General features: G+C 39.5%; 1 protein-coding gene across 1 annotated transcript; it reads left to right on the forward strand.

Annotated features, from left to right (window-relative positions):
* The first annotated feature begins 10,914 nt into the window (after positions 1-10,914).
* cabp2a (calcium binding protein 2a) lies at positions 10,915-20,903 on the forward strand. Its single transcript, XM_071898064.2, has 7 exons — positions 10,915-10,962; positions 11,419-11,640; positions 15,676-15,706; positions 16,807-16,941; positions 17,541-17,650; positions 18,179-18,326; positions 20,878-20,903. The coding sequence occupies exons 1-7, from the start codon at positions 10,915-10,917 to the stop codon at positions 20,901-20,903; spliced, it is 720 nt and encodes a 239-aa protein (XP_071754165.1).
* The last annotated feature ends 818 nt before the right edge of the window (positions 20,904-21,721 follow it).

Below are 21,721 nucleotides of genomic sequence, written 5' to 3' on the forward strand. Positions count from 1 at the left end.
GTCAATCAGTCAGTCAGTCAGTCAGTCAGTCAAGTTAGTGAGATGTCGCATCACCACGCTGATGACGCTGACGCGACCTGTGCGCACAGTCTACGTCATCAGCGTGGTAGCAGTAGCTGTAGCTCCCGGCTCCCAAAAGCTGTGTTTTGTGAAAGCGGAGGACTTTATTTAAACTTTTATGGTGGCGTGTACATGATACTAAGCCCAAGGACACTCAATGTAAGTTTGAGCCACCAAGGACACGGAGCTGTTGACGTTTAAAAGGCGCATCAACCGGTGAGTAAACTTCTAACTTCACCGCGGTAAGGAACCGGCGTTTGGAAGCGTCGCTAAATGAAGTTCTTGTTAACGGTGAATTGGATAAAGATCTTTGGGACGTAATGACATAGCCATCTAGCGTCCCTTTGGGGCTAACCGAGCCCCACTCTGCTGTTAATTTACATACATCCACGTCTTTAGTTGCCCTATACACTTTGACGTTAGGTAGGCTAACGTTGTTACCTGTGGTATCTAAGTGACATGGAATTATTTAACTGATAACCGTCTCGTGATGCTTTGTATATATTTTTTTATTTTATTTAATATTTAGCACAGGCAGACAGAAATGCAGAGAGATGAGGGGGAGAAAGAAGAGGACAGAAAGACAAGAGATGGAAGCAAATACAACAGATGAGTAAAGGGATAGGCTATAACAACACCGCATTGCTGCACTCCTAAAACAGAGATTCTTCCACAGACTGTTTGACACTGTAGACGCCCCTTTTTTCATTTGAGCACCTGCCCCTGAAGAACTCTCTGCACGTCCCTGTGCTACAGTCCAGTCCACCACACATCCTGTTATCAAGGGTTTGCTCTGGATTTATAGTATATCACCACCTGTGCAGTGTTTCCCACAGAATTCGAATGCATTTGTGGTGGTAGGTGGGTTGGCAACGGTGGGGGGTTGAGTGCCTTTTTATTCTTGTATTCTCTTATATTGTCAATATATAGGCTAATATCAAAAAAGGATCCCACTACCTGGATGGCTGAAAAATTATCTAATGTACTCCATTTTAAATAGTTCCATTTGTCAAACAATGAACTAACCTGTATATATCTAAAGTACTTTGTTTCAAAGATAACATAACTTAAAAATATAAACATTGCTACACTGTTCTGTTTGTTGCTTGCTTTTGTCTACAAGGTGAAGAATAGAAATGAGACCCCTTTTACAGAGAAATCTGCTTTTCTGCCCCTCTGCCCTGCTACATCTCTCTGTGCTGTCAGTCTCTCCTGTATCTTTACATCGGTACATTACAGCCTTTGATATTATTATCTACTCTGTTTTACTGCTCAGCAGCTCCTCTGGTCCAGACTGTCCTGCTCCTCCTCAGGACGAGTCCTTTTCCTTCTTTGAAAATATTTTTCAATATTAATCTGGATTGAGGGAGCAAACATTTAGAGTCAGAGTTAAAAAGTTAAAAAGTTAATATTAACGCATCAGTCCACTCAGTGGATACTGACTAGCAGCTAGGCTATACATCGTGCTAATCTCGGAAACTCAGCTGTATTCCGAGTAACGTTAACTGTTAGTTCTTCTTTTCGGGAATTCAGTCGGCCGTCTTCTTGGCATGGAAAAAAAATATTCCTCACGCGTGTGCAGTGGGAGGCGAACAGACGAGTCCGGTGAGAGAGCGAGAGAGAGAGAGAGAGAGAGAGAGACAGAGAAAGAGAGAGAGCGAGAGAGAGAGATCGCGTGGAGCAATTAGGGGCTGAGCGAATCAATGCGCTACACGCAGTTTTACGATTATATAGTTTCATATAAAGTTTTCTGTGTGTGGGAAACCCTGGAGGGGTAGAGTGAGGGGAGATTGTCCACTAGTTAATCGATCGCGGATGGCGTCGTTCTCTCGGACGGATAAAAAAATAAAAATAAAAAATGCTAAAATGGGTCGCCAAATATACTTTGGCAGCCGTTAATATACCTGGGCGGCCCGCCCAAGTAAAGTCTATGTGTGGGAAACACTGCCTGTGGTACCATGATTTCTCAATTCCTGGCCTGGTTTATGTTTTGTTTTTTTTTGTTTTTTACAATTTATGAGTTTTGACATGGGGTTCAGAATGCTGGTAATATATTGCACTATACAGTTTATCACTGAAAAGAAAAGGAAAAGGAAAATTGTTGGTGTTTTTTTCCCCTCTCTTTTTCTTTTTTTTTTTTATCTTCTACAGTCCAGTCCAATGACTACAGTTTTGTAGTGTTTGCAAACATATTATTTTGTTGTAGCCTATAGTTTCTTGAGTTTTAGTGGGGTCTGAAACTTGCATATAAATTATTTCCAGCAAGTTCTGCACTTCAATAATACAATAAAAGGTTTTGGTTAGGAGCTTTATTTGTTTTTCTGTTCTTTAGCTGTACTAAATATCTGCACTTAAATCTTATCACTGGCCCAAACAGGGACAAAAACAACAGAAGGAAGTTCTGGTGTGTGCCCCTGCTCTCTCATTGTTAGATGATGAATCATCCATACCCTCAGGAAACAGATGGAGTGAATGATGAAAAATCAAGGGGAAGAGTGGGAAAGAAAAGCCGGGATGTGGAGTGATAGAGTGATGGATGTCATAAAGGAGGAGAGAAGAGATTGATTGGGACATAAAGGGGGATTAGCAGGACGAGATTAAACGAGTGAGAGGATAAGACAGTAAATTAGACACAGATTCACTCATACTAAGGAAGAAAGAGTTAAACTTTGGGGAACAAAATGCGTTGTAGTCAAATCCCAACTCGGACAAATATGAAATTGTTTAAAAGATACAACATATCAATCAGTGAATCAGTTAGTCAGTCAGTGTCAGTGAGAGATTTTGTTGTTTTAGTTGTAAAGTTAAGACTCATGCTGCGCAGCGATGTGCCCCTGCATGCTGACGTTAATCCGTGCTTTCTGCGAGTTGATTACTGAGTTTAATTCCTCTTTCTTGCTGTCAAATGCAAAACACGGCTTATTAGACAGCTTACTGACAGCTTTAAGTGTAAGTTGAGAGGGCAAATGGATTGTTCCATCCGGCCTGAGACACGACTAAATGGAGAGAGAGGAAGAGGGCTTTGTTTGTCTACCGGCACCGATATTAGTACCCTGAAATCAATGCCAGTACCAAAACTGTACTTTTTCTGATACCCATGTGGAATAAAAGCTCATTATGTAATGCAACAGCCTACATTTTTTGACTATCATGTATTTTTTGCCATTAGTTTTCCCAAATAAAAGAAATAGCATTTGAAAGTGTGAAATTTCTAAGTATTTATTTTTCTTATTCACTGTAAAAGGTATAAAACAAGCCCTTATGAACAAAGTGTTTATTTGTTCAAAATGCAATGTTTCAATATAAAAAAAATCACACTTTGATTTAATCAAAACAATCAGATCCAATACCTTATTATAACTATTAAAACTATGTAATAGTTTAAATTTTAATTTGTCAACAGTACTTCATATTCAGAACTATTTCAAGAATATAAATTGCTATAAAAGTTTTGATGCATTCATGTAAAATGCAGTTTAATGTGGTTTAAAAAAAACAATTGTGAATGTTTTTTTCTTGAAGCCAAACAGGTCTTGTCTCAGGTTAACATTGTGCGCTATTAAGTACTTAATTAGGTGTTGACAGACTTGGTAGTTATATTGCACCATGCACAATTTTAGTAGAAAGGAACATTTCACACATAAACCTACTTCATGCCTTAAATCTTTGTGAAATGTAGCCAGACGTTGGACCGCAACATTTTCTAGTTACTACAAGAACACTGGGAGTTTGTTTTTCCTGCCTATGGCAAGTAGCCTAGTTACCGAGCCAATCAGCAGGCACTTTAGGTTGTAGAACAGGTGTGGTGACTGGATGAAAGACGATGTAGGATTAACCACAAGTACCAAACTTTGGCACCCAATGTTTTAACATATTTTGGTAATCAGTAGTACCGTACCAATGTGATTCGGTCAGTGCCAAAAAAGCACCGACCTCGGTACCCAGCCCTAGTCATGCTGGAGGTGATTGGCCTTCTGTCCTGATAAATAAAGGAATGTAGTCTTTCAAGACTGAACCCTCTCTCTTTCATCATTTTCCTCCTGCGAGCGTACTCGTTCCTGACTGTATCGCATGCTTTGTTTAAAGTCACAGTTTGGTGTGACCATCCTAAACCTGCACAGTCTTGTACCAACATCACGTGTAGAAATTATTGAATTAGTCAGCTGGCTGATGACACCTGTTTCTAAAGAACGAAGACCAGGTTCCTATTAAATTGGAGGCTTTAAAAACCTCTTCTCAAGTCTTGGACCTTGCAGTTAATCAGAATAAAAGTGAAATAATGACTGTTCATGACATCAAAACACCTATATGTGGCACAGAAGTAAAATCATAGTTAATAAGTCATCATCTGGCAGGTTAGCTCTTAACTTTACTCTTAAGATAGAAAAAGCTAAACAAGTTTTAATTGCTAGCTGCAGAGATATGGGGCTTAGGGAATCTCAAGATTATATCCAGCTTTACCTCCTCTGCTGACCATAAAACATGCGGTGCGATTGAGTCAAGTCAAGTTTATTTATATAGCACATTTCATATGACAGGCGTAGACTCAATGTGCTTCAAATTGATTGACTCACTCTTTTTCAGATTTATCTGGAAAAAAAACTGAATATGTGAAACGGAGAACATTCTCATCTATTACAAATTATTCAGATGCAGGGTTTAACTAACCATTTTTTTTTTAGGATCTGTTGGATTCGGCATTGTCAGGAAGTCCTTGCTAATGTATTGACAAAGGTATGATTTATGTTTTAGATTTCATTGATATTAATGGCGATCATCTTAGTCATGAAAATTTCCTTCAAGCCACAGGTGATTTAGATTTCAAGACAAGACAATATTTCAAGATTAAAAGGCATATCTGCTCCTTTTTATGAAGGCTCCTGTACAATATGGACCTTTAAAGAGAGTATTTAGTAGTCTGTCTATTGGAGGGGTTGATATCTCTGATTGTAAACATCCATAGGAGAATACTAACTTCAGATTAGAGCTGTTTTCCCAAAGCCTTATTATTATGGAAACTTTCTTTTCTAATGACATCTTTTGAAAAAGTCTGGTCAAAGGTCAAAGTAGCTCACATAAAAATATTGCATAATTTGTATCCTTGTAACAAGTTTCTACACAAGTTTAGAGCAGAACTCCAGCCAAAGTTTTCTATTTGCAGCCTTGTGGTTGAATCAATTGTGCATTTGCTCTTCAGTATTGTAATAATTCTGCAACCATCAAGCTCTGCTTGGCTACTGTCTTTCAGTATTGTCATTTTATTATTATTATTATTTTTTCTCTATTTTGCAAATATTCCATCTCACAACCACATGACGTATTCAAAATTGATAGATCAACCATCTGGATTAAGTGAATATACTTATTTAAAATGATAGAAAGCACAAATTTAAAACAAATATGTTTTTAAGGAGAAGTGGTAACTTAAGTCCTTGGTTGACAAAATGGCAATATTTTAATAGAGTGGACCCACTACATTTTAGAGATCTTGAATGTTGAAGATTTTTTTTTTCCAAAATGATTATATAAACTTTTGGAAATTATCTTTTTACAACAGGCGACCTAATTTAATTACAGACTTAGACAACAAGCAGAATTTCTATCGGTGAAACTCAGTATTTGTAGAAAACGCACACAACGCAATGAAAACAATGTTGGAAAAACAAGAACAGCTTTAACAGACAGATTTAAAACGGGGTTAGTTGATGTAACGTTACTACTGCGACACAGCTGCTCTGAGCAGCAACAGTTCTGTCCCATACTTCTGGACAGAGACAAACAACACGTGGTTCCACGGTTTCTGCGACTGTCTCTATCCCTTCATCCTGTTTTTGAGGTAAATCTCTAATCCATAGAACCTCCAGGACCTCACAGAAGACTCAAATCCACCTTTTAGGTCACATGGACATGCATACACAAATCTGGACAGGTGCAAAAGGCATTATCTTCCTTTTGGGAATGGGGAAGTGGGCGAGAATGAGAGCGGGGAATGTGGGACAATCCAGACAGCCATATGTGGTCGCAGTCTGAAAAATCATGTCAGGTTAAAATGAAACCCTCCAATCACTGCACCAGCACTGTTCATTCATATTCACCATTGCTGCTAACAGGTTCCCTACATCTATATTCAGTTCTTATCGAAGCTTGATGAAGTAATAATTACATAGCTGAATTGAAAGTCTTTGTCTCTTAGTTTCTTTTTATTCTGTCTCTCCGGTCTTTCTCGTCACTCTCATATCTTTCTATGTCCTATGCACATACACAGAAAGACTTTTTGCTGAAGCAGTGTTGTGTATCTACTCTTCAAATGGAATTCATTGTGTCTAGTTTTATTCTAAATTGAGCGATTCTGATGGTGAATCGATGCGGCCGAGCATCATCATCACCTATTGGCTTCTCATGGATCTTGCAGGTCTTAACTTGTTGAAGGTAGTGAATGGATGAGGAGCGGGACCTGGGAAAAGGTGCATGTATCGGTGTGATGTTACGAGGGCCTAACATTATGACTGGTACATAAGTAGGGTCTGGCTTCATCAATGACTTTACCAACCTCGGAATTTCCTCGGAAATTGCCGCACCCTTTAAATCCCCTTTTTGAATTTAGTGTTTTGATTGAGATCAGTTCTATAGGTGCAATATAAACTCCATTTGCTAGAGAGATTAGCTCACATTCAAGGTCAAGAGGCACTGGTCGTTCTGTCATGTATAGTACAGAGAGTATTAGGACAAAGACTGTGAAAGAGGAGATGAGTACTTTATGTTCCTGTGACGTCAGAAAGGCTTAATATACATGTGTGTGTTGCTGCCCATCTTCTGGCTACGATTGTAAATGCACTGGGATTATATGACCCGTCTTGTGGGAAATGCAGGTTGAACTTTGGGGAAATCCCAGCTGGCCAGTTAGAGCACAAGCTTCTACAATCACAGTTTGATACTATACTATACTATACTATACTATACTATACTATACTATACTATACTACTATACTGTCTAAATGATTGACTGTACAACTGGGTGACAGTCCTCATTTACTTTTATATTTTGGTTGGTTGAGTGATTGCCTAGCCTAAGTATAGTCTACTAGCCTAAATTTTAGGTCACCGGATCTGATTCATGTGAACTATGATTTATTTACCTTTCTGATATATGAGTACACACACACACACACACACACACACACACACACACACACAATCTCAGCCAAAATGTTTGACCTGACCTAGACCAAAGCTGTTAGCATGGCATGGAAAATCCTGACTTTTGGAATTGGTCCAGCTTGTTGTTTACTGCCCTAGCATTGGATTTTTGATTTTATTAATGTAGGCCTATCCTTTATCCTTGTCTTTCAGGCATCTGGTGTGCTTGCTGTTGTCGAGGGTTGGAACATCACTTCTCACCCAACTGTTCTGTTGTTGGGTTTTAATGGCTAAAAAGCTTTCTGTTCACACCAGGTTGTTGGTTGAGGCAGGGTGTCAATGCTTTTTTTCCAGTGAAGGAGTGCAAAGCAAACTCTGTGGTTTCTGTGTGGGCATGTGCGCGTGTCCATGTGTGTGTGCAGTTGTGCATGAAATTGTTCCAGTTAATTTGAATCATTATTCTGTGGCTGAAATACACGTTTGTGAAATACAGAAATTAGTGTAGGAAGATGCCCGTTACAGGACTGAAGCTTCCGTTTAATAACCTGGTGGATCCGTGGGCTAAGGCACATACCATGCTGAGACATTGTGGGTTCAAATCCTGCACACAAACTTTGTCACAAGTCATCTCACCCCTCTCTCTCTCCTGTCTTTTTTTGTGATACTCAACTGATAGCCCAAGGATTTTTTTTTTTCATTTGCCCCCCTCCACAGAAAGGTTAGAGTGCAGGTTCAGCTGCAGAACTGGTAGGGATGCAGTTTTACTCAAAGGTGGCTGTCACTAACACTTGAACCCTCTCTTTCTCCTACTCTCTCACTCTACTGTGTGCTATCTAAAGACACAGAAATGTCTTATAATATATCTTAAAAATACAACAACTTGACGGCTTGTAGACACATTGGCCACTGGACTGGTGTCTCCAATAGTAACGCATTGCATTAGCCTGACATCTAGTGGTAGTTCATGAGTATTACTCCTGAGAGCAAGCTCATATTTGCATCAGCAGCAAGCTGGACTTTGCTGTCTTCTGTCTGATAACTTGGCAGTGTACAGCGTGGGGAAATGCAAATGGACGGATTTGTTTATTTTTGAAGTTATTCCTACATAAATATCAGATAAATGAGAAACTAGTTTGGGGGTCTTGCAGAGATATGCATTATTCACAGGCTTGACTTGTTTGTGTTTAATTGTTAAAAAAAGCTGACAGAGATTCAAAGGAAGGAAAGAACAGAAAAGAGAGGTTATTCATTTAAAAAGGTGGAAGAAGAGAATAGGGGTTCGGAGTAGCAATGTGGAGAGATTTGCATAAAAAAAGAGAGCTGGGTCAAAAATTGACAAATAAAAATATGCAGAGAAGGATATAAAGGGGAGAATGAAACAGAAACTCAGGAAAGAGATGGAGAGAAAAGGGTGATGTATTAGGGGGAATGTAGATAGAGGGGAGTGTGTTTGCTCTCCCAAACTGACCATGGGGGGATTAGGGATGATCAGTGTTATCCTGTATGGCCTATATACACATACTGTGCTAATCTCCCGCACACAGTCAGCGCTGCACCGCTAGAACAACACAGACACACACACACACACACACACAAATACAAAAATACATGAAAACACACAAAAGGCATATATACTCTGCATACCTGTTTAACACACACACACACACACACACACACACACAGAGTCATATCTCACACAATGATAACATTATTAAACTGAGGATCAGAAAACACATTAGGGAGAACTCTAAAGTTGCAAAATCATGATAATGTGAAAGATGAACTGATTCCAGCTGCAATTTTACTTTATTTGATAGTGGAGATATGAGTAAATAATCATTTCTCATAGCAGCAATCGCATCGCAGTGTAACAACCGCACCTCTCCTCATCCTCATCCTTATTTGGACAAGCGAAAACCAAGACATATTTAGATATTCACAAGCAGTTGCAGACACACGTAGCTGGACAATGCTGATGGACAATGTCAGCCAAACGAGCTCGACCTCCCATCCAGCTGCTGGGTCAAAGAGTCTAACTGAGATGCCTGAAGAAGATGGGCCAATAACCGCAGTCTAAATCATTTCTCCACACTCCACGCTCTAGGCAAGGAGGCTGGAGTTAAGTGGCTTTATTGCTGTCTGTGGCGTAAGCAAGAATGATGTCCTAATCTTTTGTGGAAGTTGTCAACTTTAACTGTCGAGCTAAAGACCCCGCCTCCAAATGTGTGCTAGTGTACAGCGTAGGATTCATAATCACACAGTAGAATTAAAATAAAGTGTAGTTTATATAGCTATAACAAAACCCTGATGGTTTTAGGCGCTCCAGCTTTACAGAACATATTAAATAATAGTTAAACTCAGATAAATAATAGTGTATATGGAGTTGGATTGTAAAGGTAGTGTGTATAGCACTGTCTTATGCACGTTGTGTCATTTTATGGTTCTTCTTTCCATCCTTCTTTCACTTTCATCCAATATCTGCATTTTTGTACAATGATCCTTTCCATATTTTCGATTTTCTATTTAGTCTGTCATGTGTCCCTCTTTTTCTCCATTTCCTTTCCTTTCATTTTACTTTTTTGCAACATTTACAAATATAATTTCTTAGTGTTACACTCTCCTTCATCATATCCTACTTATTCCTCTCGTTCCTGTTGTTCTCCATTCACTCTGTCTGTCCACTTCTCTGTCCCACTCTATTTCTCTGCTTTTTCCCCTCTCTTTTACTTCATTTTATTTCCTTGAACCCTTTTAAATATTCTTCTCTCTTTTTTCTCTCCTTCCCATTCCCTGCTCCCCGTGGCCTGTCAACATCACTCTTTTCCTCTAATCTGAAATGCTGGGGATTAAACAGGCAGCCAACTCTCCATCTATAATTCTGCCCATCCCCTCCCCCTGTCACTGTCAACTCTCTCTCTCTCTCTCTCTCTCTCTCTCTCTCTCTCTCTCTCTCTCTCTCTCTCAGTTCTGCCAGACTAGTCATTTTGAGAATATAAGCATGATGTTTGAGAGACAGAGAGAGAGGAAGGTGGGCGGGATGGATTAGATTAAGTTGGTACGAATTCAAGGGAACACTCATGGACAGAGGGGGTGACATAGATAAACAGAGAGAAAAAAGTGTGTGTGTGTGTGTGTGTGTGTGTGTGTGTGTGTGTGTGTGTGTGCGTGAGAGAGAGAGAGAGAGAGAGAGAATGGTCGAGTCATGCAATCAGGGCTCGAGTCTGACAGCAGGTTGTTTGTAAATCAGCCCAGATATGACCTGGCTCTCCCACCCCACCCTGTGATCCTCCACTCCCCTGGTGCCATTCCATAATATCACACTACACTTCTCTATCATCAGCATGAGAGCCTTCAACAACCTATAGGAGCTTAGGATTCAACATCATATCATATGCCTACCTTGCCTCTCATTGGACCAATAGGATCTTGGATCGTAGCACGTGCGCTCAGAGGAATCCTTATTCGCTTATTCAGTAATAGCGGTGCAACTGGAACTATTCGCCTTTGCCTCAGGGAGTGTGAAAGGCATTGCCCCATGGGATGCATTGGATGTCGTTTTTTTAACTTTGGAGGTTTATGTAAGCATTGAGCAGAGAAGGGGAAAAGAGGGGGGAAAAGGGAGAGAAAAAGGGGAGAAGTGTGGAAATACAAGGAGGACAGGGGTGGGACAGGGTGGTGGGAGAGAGGGGGGAAGAGGGGAAGAGTCAGAGATAGGTGATGGGAAACATCAACAAGGCATCTAAAAAGAAAAGCAAAATGAAGAAGGTAAGGAATGATTCAATTGCTTTTGATTGAGAAAAAAATATGTTTATCAAATGGAAGTGTGCTTGAAATGAATAGGAAATGTAAGGTAATGCTGTGATGTCGACATCCAAACTTAGCAATTAGCGTAATTTGTTCATTTTAGCTCTGACATTGTTCCAGTTACATTTGAGAACAAACACTGAAGCCGGCTGTGAATAACATAATTTCAGACAAAACACACAGCAGGTGAAGACAGCAAGCCATCACACTGGATATGTTTCCAATAGAGATATTACTCACCACAACAAATTTTCCAGATTTAAAAATCTGACATGATCACTTTCTCAAAACAGTAAGAGAGACATTCTCTCTCCTGTTGTTTTTCCTGTGAATTAGCCAATTTCACTGCAGTCAGAGGGATCTGATTAAGTAGTCATTTTATCTGTCTCCTAATCTGATTGGTTCCCCTCCTCTAAGGGGGTGTCACCCATGGAAGGAAGCGGAGCCCCATTGGCTGCGGCCATGCTGGGGGGCATGAGTGGGGCAGGTGAGGCGGACACAGAGGACGAGGAGGAAGGAGGGAGCGAGCGGGAATATGATGAGCCACTGTGTGCTCTGGTTCAGAACTGCAACATGCTGCACAACATAGTGGGGCCCGCCTGTATCTTCCTCAGACAGGGCTTCGCACAGAGCCAGCTTGTATGTATGAGATTCACTCACACACACACACACACACACGCAGATGCACAATACAGTTAGAATGACAGTTGCCAAAATCATCCATAAATCTCTTCATCCATCCATTTCATAGTGCCATCATTATTGTCGTTCAATGCAACGTCAAGTAAAGTTCATCCTCCCATACCAGGCACCATGACTGGAGGATCCATCTTCACCAGAACTGCACCATGTGAGTGTCAACCACCCATCAATAACACACCATATTCAACTACAACTGTGCATAATTATACTTGAAAAGAAAAAACAATCCTCCCAATATCTCGGAAATGGCGAGGATCCAGTGTGTAAAAGTATTACCATTTTGTCAGCCAAGGCCTTAACTCATATGCTATCCTTTTTAAAAGTGCCATTACTTGTTTTCATTTCATGCCAGCAATCATTTTATAACACGTTCGTCAAACGGTGGACATCTCATCTTGGAATAAAACTCTTCAGTTGGAGAAAGGAACTAATACCGTTTCACAAATGTCAAAATGTGCTTATTATTTTGCGTTAAACGTTACGTACGTCCTGTGAGTCCTATAGGAGTCCTGAGCTGTTAAGAGAAAAAAAAATGGGCACAGATTGTAACAGATTGTAGTACAATGACAGAGTCAGTGGCCTCGCAGTTTGTCCAGATTGTAATTTAGATCATAGACTCATCTGCTAACGATGTAGGCTCCATCAAGCATCCCACTTATTCCAGATGAATGTCTTAGTGTAGAGAGGGAGGAGATGGTAGAGATCAATAACTGGGTAATTTCCTGACGGCGCGGCTGGTGGCACTAATTGAAAACAGCCATTAGGGAGGCGGTTTCATCACTGGTAACAGGTGCTGGACTGAGCTGTAGCAGCGGTACTGAGGTATTGGAAGACCTTGGACTGAGTGTAGAGGAGACATAAAATATTACTGGATTATAACATTCATAAAATATGATTCCTTACCAGCTTTTGTCATTCTGTGCATATTTAATAGGGTGTTCCCCTGTATGCATTTTAAATCATTTACATATAGGTTGTGTCACAGTACATCTTGATACATTTTTGGTGAATGGGTATACATTTATAAGAAAAAAAGTTATAACTACGATATTGGACCATGGGCAGTGTTGTCAGTGTGAGAATTCTTGCCCATATCGATCCAGTAGCTCATCGTATTGCAACATTTTGAAAGCCACAACAGTCCTGAACTTGTAGAGCCACTTTGTGAATTTACTCATGGATCCATGAAAGCAGTGGGATTCCTCAACAGAGTACACAGATTAGTCTATGAGATGGATAGGATGAGACGGATACCCTTTACTGGTCATTAATCCCCCGTAATCCCCCTTTGTTCACTAAAATGGAATACTAAAAATGAACCGTTGACCTGATGCTCCTTTGGTAATCACTTTACACCTTCTCATTTGATTTTTCTGTCCTTGGTGTCACTGGCACTTAACTTTCGCTGATGAAGTTATTGGAATGCTCCTTAAAGCTGATGATCAATATGATGCCAATATGACTAATATTAGAATGTTTGATATGAAAATTAAAGTGATGTAGAACTAAGGTAGTACCTTGGGTTGTGTAGCTTCCTGGCCATGATATAACCCCAAATTCTCTGTTATCTGTTGCTCCGTGAGAGACGATTGGAGAATTGCATTTTTTCGCTCTCCATTCACTGCTTTTTAACCGAAATCCGGTTGGAAGAATTTCAACGTTGTTCAAACTGAAAGGTTTAATAAACATAAAGAAAGCGATTCAATTAAAAACAATTCAGCAGAATGACTAGTTTTTTTTATATATTGTCAGAATCTGCTTTGTTCGCATTCGTTTATGTGCTAGAAGTGTGATTTTGAGACCTGTTCCACCGTACAATGGCAGTGAATGGAGAGAGAAAAAAAGCGCAATTCTCCAATTGTCTTTACTGAAGCAACAGATAGCAGAGAATCGTCGTTTTTGGGGTTATATCATGTCCAGCAAGCTACACAACACAAGCTATATACTACCAAAGTTCAGCATCCCTTTAAGGAGTAAGCCCTTTAGGGTTTGATACCCTAACCTTTGTTAAAGCTGAATCCAGGCATTGTATCTGTAAACCTTTGCATAAGTGATCACTGGTTCTTGTGCTAAGTTGAAGCAGACAAATTTGTACAAAACGAAATAACAAGGGAAATGTTTTGTTCCTTGGCACCCTGAATCTTAGCAAAAGCGACAACTACACAAACTCTATGTGAGTGCGTACGTGTTCGTGTGCGGCGTCTGTGCAGGTGTGTAAATGTCCGTTCAATCAAGTACTGCAGCACTGTGCAGGCAGATGAAAAAATCAACAGCAGATAGAGAAATGAAAAACCGAAAAGCCTTCGTGATTTGTAATACAATTTACCCCTGTAATCTCCCTGCCACTGTTCTCTCCCCTGCATCCCCTAATCCAGTCCTGTATCATTCCTGTTGGTGATGTCACAGCCTGTCAATCTCATAGAACACGCTGTGAACAAACCCATCCTGGCATCATCTGTAGTCCATCCCACCGCACTCAGAGGCCAATTCACAATACTGTATATTGTTTTTGTCTAGCTGTAGTAAAAAGTGTCACTGACGAAACAAGAGATTTGATAAGTGATGTCATTTAACATTTTACTCATTTTAATTACATTAGGCATTTAGCCCACACTCTTGTCCGGACCAACTTAAAATGAGTGAGCATGAAGAGATACAATGTCTTGCTCAAAGAGGCTTTAACAGGACATCTACCTGTTGCAATCAGGTTGTTACAATCAGGTTGTTACAATCAGGTTGTTGCAATCAGGTTGCCACCCTGCTGACTCTGATTCAGATTTAGATTTATTAGTAGTACAAATACATATGCACAAACAAAGAATTTAGCTTGGTAAGTTGGTGCAGTGCAAAAAGCAGACAGACAAAATCAAAACAATAACACAATAACAGTAAAGTGGCATCCAGTGCAATATTTAGACCAATAGACAATAGGCATTAAGCATATACTCAAGCAGTACAATTAGTAATTAAAAACAAGAATAGCACTATATGGAAGTTTGGACACTACAGATACCTTACTAGACGTTGCTACTGGTCTCTCTTTATGCCTGTTAGCTTTATCAATTCTTGGAATTTCATAGTCTCTTAATAGCGAAAAACAGCTAAATATGTGCAAGTCAACATAGCTATCATCACGCTGGGATACAAACTAGATATTTACATTTGGTTAACCAACAATGTAAAAATACAGGGTTTTGATGAGAATCTTCTTTTTGTTTTTGTTTTTTTGCTTTGCCCTGCTTTTCTGTGTCTAGCTTTTGGTGATGATGGTTGTCCCTTTGAGTATTTCTCAAAACGTTATAATTTACCATTTTACTCAGTACATAATCTGGCAACCCACTCTATGTTCAACAAGTAAAATTCTTGAGCCTCCATCCTGGCAGGACGCTGCGATGGGGCGGGTGTCTTTCGTTTCTCGGAATTTTGTCAACACACAAACCACTGCGTTTGCTTTGGCAAAATGTTGTTTGTGTGTGTGTGTGTGTGGGTGTGGGTGGGTGCGTGAGCGCTTGCATGCACAGTCATGTGTGCCTTGGTTTGTGTGTGTGTATTTGGAGAGAGAGAGAGCGGTTAAAAGGAGTCTGTGTCCCTTGCCTTTGTTTATCTGCATGTTTTATAGTACATTTTGAACGTCTGTTACGGAGCATATGCACCAGACACTTTCATCGTCTCCCTACCAACAAGAGTGGGATGAGATTGGACAAGAATTTGTCTAGCAGATCACAAAAAGGTTATAAAGGTCAATCAGATCAAAAGCCAAATAATCCTATGATAGAATCTCTACTCAGGCGGGTGAATATGGAACGAAAAATGCTTGATGGGAAAGGGAGTGAAGGCACATGTTTCCAGCATGTTTTGTGTGTGTGAAAGAGAAAGAGTTGCACACAGAGGGAGAGAGAGAAAGTGTGTGTAACCTGACTGGCTGTCCATTTCTCTGTGTGTTTGTCCCGTCTGCCATCCGCACCACTGTAGGACAGAGATCTACGGCCAGAGGAAATGGAAGGTACAGAGATATCAAAAGCTTAATCCAAATCCTCACTCCCATCTCTCGCTCTGTCAGTCGCTCCCTCTTTCTCCCTGCCCCACGTTCCCTTTCAGATTTTCTCTTTCGCTCTGAAACCCAGATGGAGGATATGTTCTTTAAATTGTGGAATTTGAAAAGAATGTACCACTTTTCCTGACCTTGACCTTTCCTGGAAATCACTGTGACTTTGTTTGTAATGTTGTTGTTACATATGCCAGTGTTTTTTTGTTTTTCAATTGTCAAATAAAATAAACTGCACAAGATCAAAGTAAAGGATTATTATTCAAAGGAAAGGATTATTCTACACAATTGGAGCACAGCTCCACACTTATTCTTACCTCCAGTCTGGCTCTCACTACCAAACTCCACATTCACAAGAATGGGGAACAGGATTATACTAATTTGATTGTGAAAAAATGGTAGCTGTTATATTCTCTGTAAAAACTCAGGCAAAATAGGCAAATACTTCTTGGATTACTGAAAAAACCCTTTGAATAAAAAGGCCATTATTTTGGTCGTTGTTAAATTATGGTCTAAATTGCAGTGTTGGCTGCTGATCCCATGGGTTTTGGAGAAGTTAACTGCACAGTAACTGAAACTAATCAGAATTCATATGTGAGTTGGACCATCCAGGTACTTTCAGGTCATCTGGGTACTTGAAATCTACAACTAATGTGCTAATTGTGATACACGTCTCTCTTTATGCCAGTTAGCATTGCAAAGTTATTTATTTACAGGTTGCTGACAGCCAAATACCTTATTAAAACTTGTAACATCATGACAGGCAAATATAAAATAGATGTTTTGATTTAGTTTACCTAAGATCTAAGAATATATAATTAGGATGGGAATCTACACTATAGCGTGTTTGTCCCACTTTGCCCTGCTTCTCCATGTGTATTAATATTGACATAAAATTTTAGATTCCTTCTTTGACCCAGGCATATAAAGCCTTGTAATGACTAAATGTCTAAAATAGTATTTATGGATGAGCCCTTTTGCATCCTAAGTATTGGATCTCTCTTTCTGTCTCTATCTCTTTCCTCCTCACACACTCTGTCTCACCATACACAATGCAGAGCTGCGTGAGGCGTTCAGGGAGTTTGATAAAGACAAAGACGGCTTCATCAGCTGTAAGGACCTTGGCGAGTGCATGAGGACGATGGGATACATGCCCACAGAAATGGAACTGATAGAACTCAGCCAGCAGATTTGTGAGTCCTGCACGCATACCTGCCACATACACACACACACACACACACACACATATGCACGCACGCACGCAGATGTATGTCATTTAAAAAGATGTCACACCTACTTTTATAAATTTTTTGCTGACTAGAGGGTAAAGTTGACAATGAACTAAAGCGACTATACATGTTATAATCAATTCAGATTTTTTTCTTGACTTTTTAGGAAAAGTTGACTGAGCATGCATGCTCTTTTTCAGTACCATGCTGCTTCACATTCATACAGTTACACACATTCACATTTGGAGGCTGCAGTACATCCACAGTCTTCTACAGGAGGTAGAGGTTGTGTGCCTTGCTCAAGGACACCTTCCTGGTATGTGGATGTCCGCAGGCTTCACCAAGGATCCTGACTCCTACCGTACTGCCTGGTGTACGAGCGCACGCTGTATTTCCCTTTTGCAGGGCTATGCACGTCCCCGCAAAGAGCTACGAGTCCCCTAAGCACTGCACATTGCGAAAAGCGTTACACACAAACAAACGGCTGTTACAGAGGTGTATACTCCTCCCGAGCGCCTAATAAACATCAGTTAACGATTTGTTTTGTTTTATTTTCCCACTAGGTGGGGGCAGAGTGGACTTTGATGATTTTGTGGAGTTGATGGGTCCCAAGATGCTGGCTGAGACAGCAGACATGATTGGAGTCAAGGAGCTGAGAGACGCCTTCAGAGAGGTGAGCACCATCAGCTGGGCATCTAACTGAATACATTAATTTACACTAACAGTCAAACGTTTGGACACACCTGATTGAATGTTCTGTTTTTCATTATCTTAAAGCCATTTTGATCTAAAGGCTTATGCCTAAATGCTTGAAATTTGTTTCTTAGACAAATATAAACAGTGAAGTTGATGCCGATGCATGAATTTCTTTCCAAAGCTTTTGCCTTTCCATCAAGGCAAAGGGCGGCTACTTTAAAGAATCTAAAATATAAGATAGTTTTGATTTAGCACCTTTTTGGTCACTGCATAAATGACCATTTGTGTTATTTCATAGTTTTGATGTCTTTACTATTATTCAGAAAATTAACATCTATTATTAGGAAAAGTAATAAAATGACCTTTGAATGTATCCTCATGGCCTGCTCACTTACCTACGTCTACAACTCTCTCTCTCTACCTCATTCCCCCTCTTATGCCTGTCTGTTTCCATGCTTTCTTAATTTTATCACCGCCCTCTCCATTTTTATTTTTTTCCCCCCAGTTTGACTCCGATGGCGATGGTCAGATCAGCCTCGGGGAGCTGAGGGAGGCCATGAAGAAGCTGATGGGGGAGCAGCTCAACCACCGCGAGATCGACGAGATCCTCCGAGACGTAGACCTCAATGGGGACGGGCAGGTGGACTTTGAAGGTGAGCAAGACTATAGGCGCGTACCATGTGACCGTGACGTACTGGGTTCGAATCTGGTCTGGGACCTTTGACGCATGTCCCCTTCTCTCTCACCCAATCTTTCCTGTCTCTACTGTCAACTTTAAAATAAAGGCAGAAATGGCGCAAAAAAAATCTAAAATCTAAAAAAAGTATTTCTTAATAGGAGAGAAAGGCCTCTGAAACTGCATTTAGGGCATGTTACACTAAAACCCTCCTTTCAAACCAGCGCAAATGAAATTATTTTAGGCTTGATAGAAGTTTATTGAGGATGAGTGGTCAATCCCACCGATTTAATGGCGGGACAAACACTGACAGAACTAAACAGAGACCAGCGGGTGGACTTTGAGGCTGAGGAAAGAGGGAAGAAGACATCGTGGGAAGAGAGGGTGTGAACCATACTGTGACTTTCTGTGTGGGTCTCCTATTCTTCACTGACAAGCCCACAGACATGGTTATCCACTACATCATGCGCATGCTTCAGTGAGCTGAAGACTGACAGTGAATTACTTAATGGTTTATTATCTTTTAAAAGCACCACAAACATTCAGACTGTATACAGCAATAATACAACACAAATCAATACAGTCATGCACAGAGCTACAAAAAAGATTAAAAAAACGGTGCTGCTGACCAACAGTTTTGGGGTCATTACTGGAAAAAACTACACATTACTCCTTACAGGGTAAATTACATTAACTCAAGTTACTGTAATTGAGTCGCTTTTTTGTGTACTTAGAAGTCAGTCATTCTACTTTTACTTACGTACGTTTTTGCTAAAGTATTGTTCTTAGCTACATTTTAAATCACATCCATTACAGAGTACAGATTTTGGGGCTCTACATAAGCATCAGAAACTGGCCCAACATAAACTGACAAATTGTGGAGCCATTCACAGTGATCTGACTTTACTTGTGCACTTTATTTTGTAATTTCCAAATTTTCCAATTAAAGGAATCTAGTTTGAACTCTGTCCTCTTGAATTGCAAAGATCACATCTAACAAAGTTCTCTTTTCTAAAAAGTAACTCAGTAACTTTTATTCTGAGTTTTTTAAATGAGCTACTTTTTACTTTTACTCAAGTAGATTTTCACACCAGTACTTTTACTTAAAATTAAGTAAATTATCAGCAAAGTAATTATACTTTAATTATACTATAGCAAAGTATTATACTTGGGTACATTCTACTCTTTCCACCACTGCTCGTTACTTATCTTAAAAGTAACTTTACTTATTATTCCCAGAGAAAAGTAATTAAACTACTCGTTACCCTAAAGCGACTGCGCTATACCTAAGCCCACATTACCATCAGAAGTAGTCTAAATAATGACAGACAGTAAAAAGATAGTGGACTTTTCGAGTCATGTTGATCCTTCATGTGCGCTCTGCTGGTAATTCCGATATTTTCGACATGATTAAGGCAGGATAAGATGGGGGGAATCTTTTGATAGATTACGCCAATAACGTTAAAGGATGCAACGCAAGTATCGACTGTAACTACTGAAATTGTTACAGCAGCCTAATGCCCTGCTTTAGTCCGTTACATGAGAAAGTAATGTGATTACAGTAACGCATTACTTTGTAACGGGTAACCCCCCAACACTGCTCACCAATGCTGACTAACAGCTGACAGACAGAATGCGCTATAAGACAATATCAACAGAGTTACGTAGCCTACAATTAGACGGTTTTAAACAGATAAACATCCACATTTACTGTATGTAGACGGCGCTACACATATAAACAATCACATTTACTGTAGCCTATATGTAAATTATCCTACCTTCTAGATGTCTTTTTAAAACCAAATCCTCCGAGGTCCGTTAATTGGTTTCTCTTTGACAGTTGTTGTTGTTGTTGTTGTTGTTTTGTTATTTTGGTTAAAACAAAAGTCACTAACCTTAAAACAAAAGTTACAAACGAAATGATTGTGTTTTTCCTCGAAATGTAAAAAACTCCTCGTTGCCCTGCCCACGCTGGCGCCAAGTGGCCCACTGTGGGTGATAACTGTAATTAAGTCGTTGGGACAAATGGTATAATCCACAGTTTTTTTTTGTTGAGTTTTTCCCAATACACTTTTAATATAAAATACAGAAACACTGCTGAACACATTTTTTCATCGCACTTTTAATACAAAATATACAACTACAGAAACACTGCTGAACATTTTTTTTCAATACACTTTTATACAAAATATAGGTAAAATGGTATAATACACAGTTTATTTTATTTAATTTTTTTATATTATGTATTTATTTATTCAGTACACTTTTAATACAAAATATGCCACTAAAAACTGTATATATATACATAGTTTATTTTTTATTTTATTTTTTTTATTTATTTATTGAATTATTTTCAGTACACTCTTAAAACACAATATACAAACACTGTTGAACACATCTGAACATTAAAGAGAGCTATAGGGGGTTGGCTCCCCCTATAGCTCCCCTGTAATCCACACCATGGTTAGGGGTGATAGGCCCACTGTCCCTGTCCATAACCAGCAACATCATGTCTTCTCTTTCTGCAGAGTTTGTACGAATGATGTCTCGTTGACGCTTCACCGAGCTACACTGCACTCAACCAAACCTCTGCTGCACTACAAATGAAATGGACCAGACTTCACACTGTTAATGTTCTTGTAATTCTCTTCGATGTACAAAGATTTCATGGTGTTTTTGTCTGTATTTTATTTTTATTTTTTTTTTGTTGGTTTCATCATCTCTCAAGTGTAAGAGAATCCCTTCAATGTGATGTATGCTGCTGTTGTAGGAATGTACTATGTATGTAATATTTAATGAGATATTATAGAGAGTGATGGCTGTGGAAGAAGATGGTTCACACCAAGGCTGTGGTCAATTCAGAATTGAAGAATTTGTAGAAATTACATTCAAATAATTTTGGATTTTAAATCGGATAGCAACAAAAATAAAATTTGAATCAAAGTTCAAAACAAGTCACTAACAACATTGTGCACAAAATGGAAAAGATAGAACAGCTGTTTTCTTAGCTTTGTGGCTTGAATATTTCAGCAAACATACATTTTTTGCACATTTTGACATTATTTGTGACCCTCAGTAGATGGCAGAGTGCTAATGGTTTAGTGAGTTATCTAGAAAACATCAATCCACATAGGTTTGAATCCTAGCTCAAGCTGTTCAGATAGGATTTTGATTTTATTATGCTGTCAATATAAAAAATCTGAAATTTATGAGATATAGTTTTAAATATCCACCATCCCAAGTTGCTTGGCTCGAATCTGACAGCAGGTGTAAAATATATGTATTGCCAGATATATATAGTAAAGTAGTGACGAGGTTGTGATATCAGACCAAAATTTCAATATGTCTAGATCATGTTCATATTACACTTCT

This window comes from Centroberyx gerrardi, chromosome 3, assembly GCF_048128805.1.
Source record: "Centroberyx gerrardi isolate f3 chromosome 3, fCenGer3.hap1.cur.20231027, whole genome shotgun sequence".
NCBI lineage: Eukaryota > Metazoa > Chordata > Actinopteri > Beryciformes > Berycidae > Centroberyx > Centroberyx gerrardi.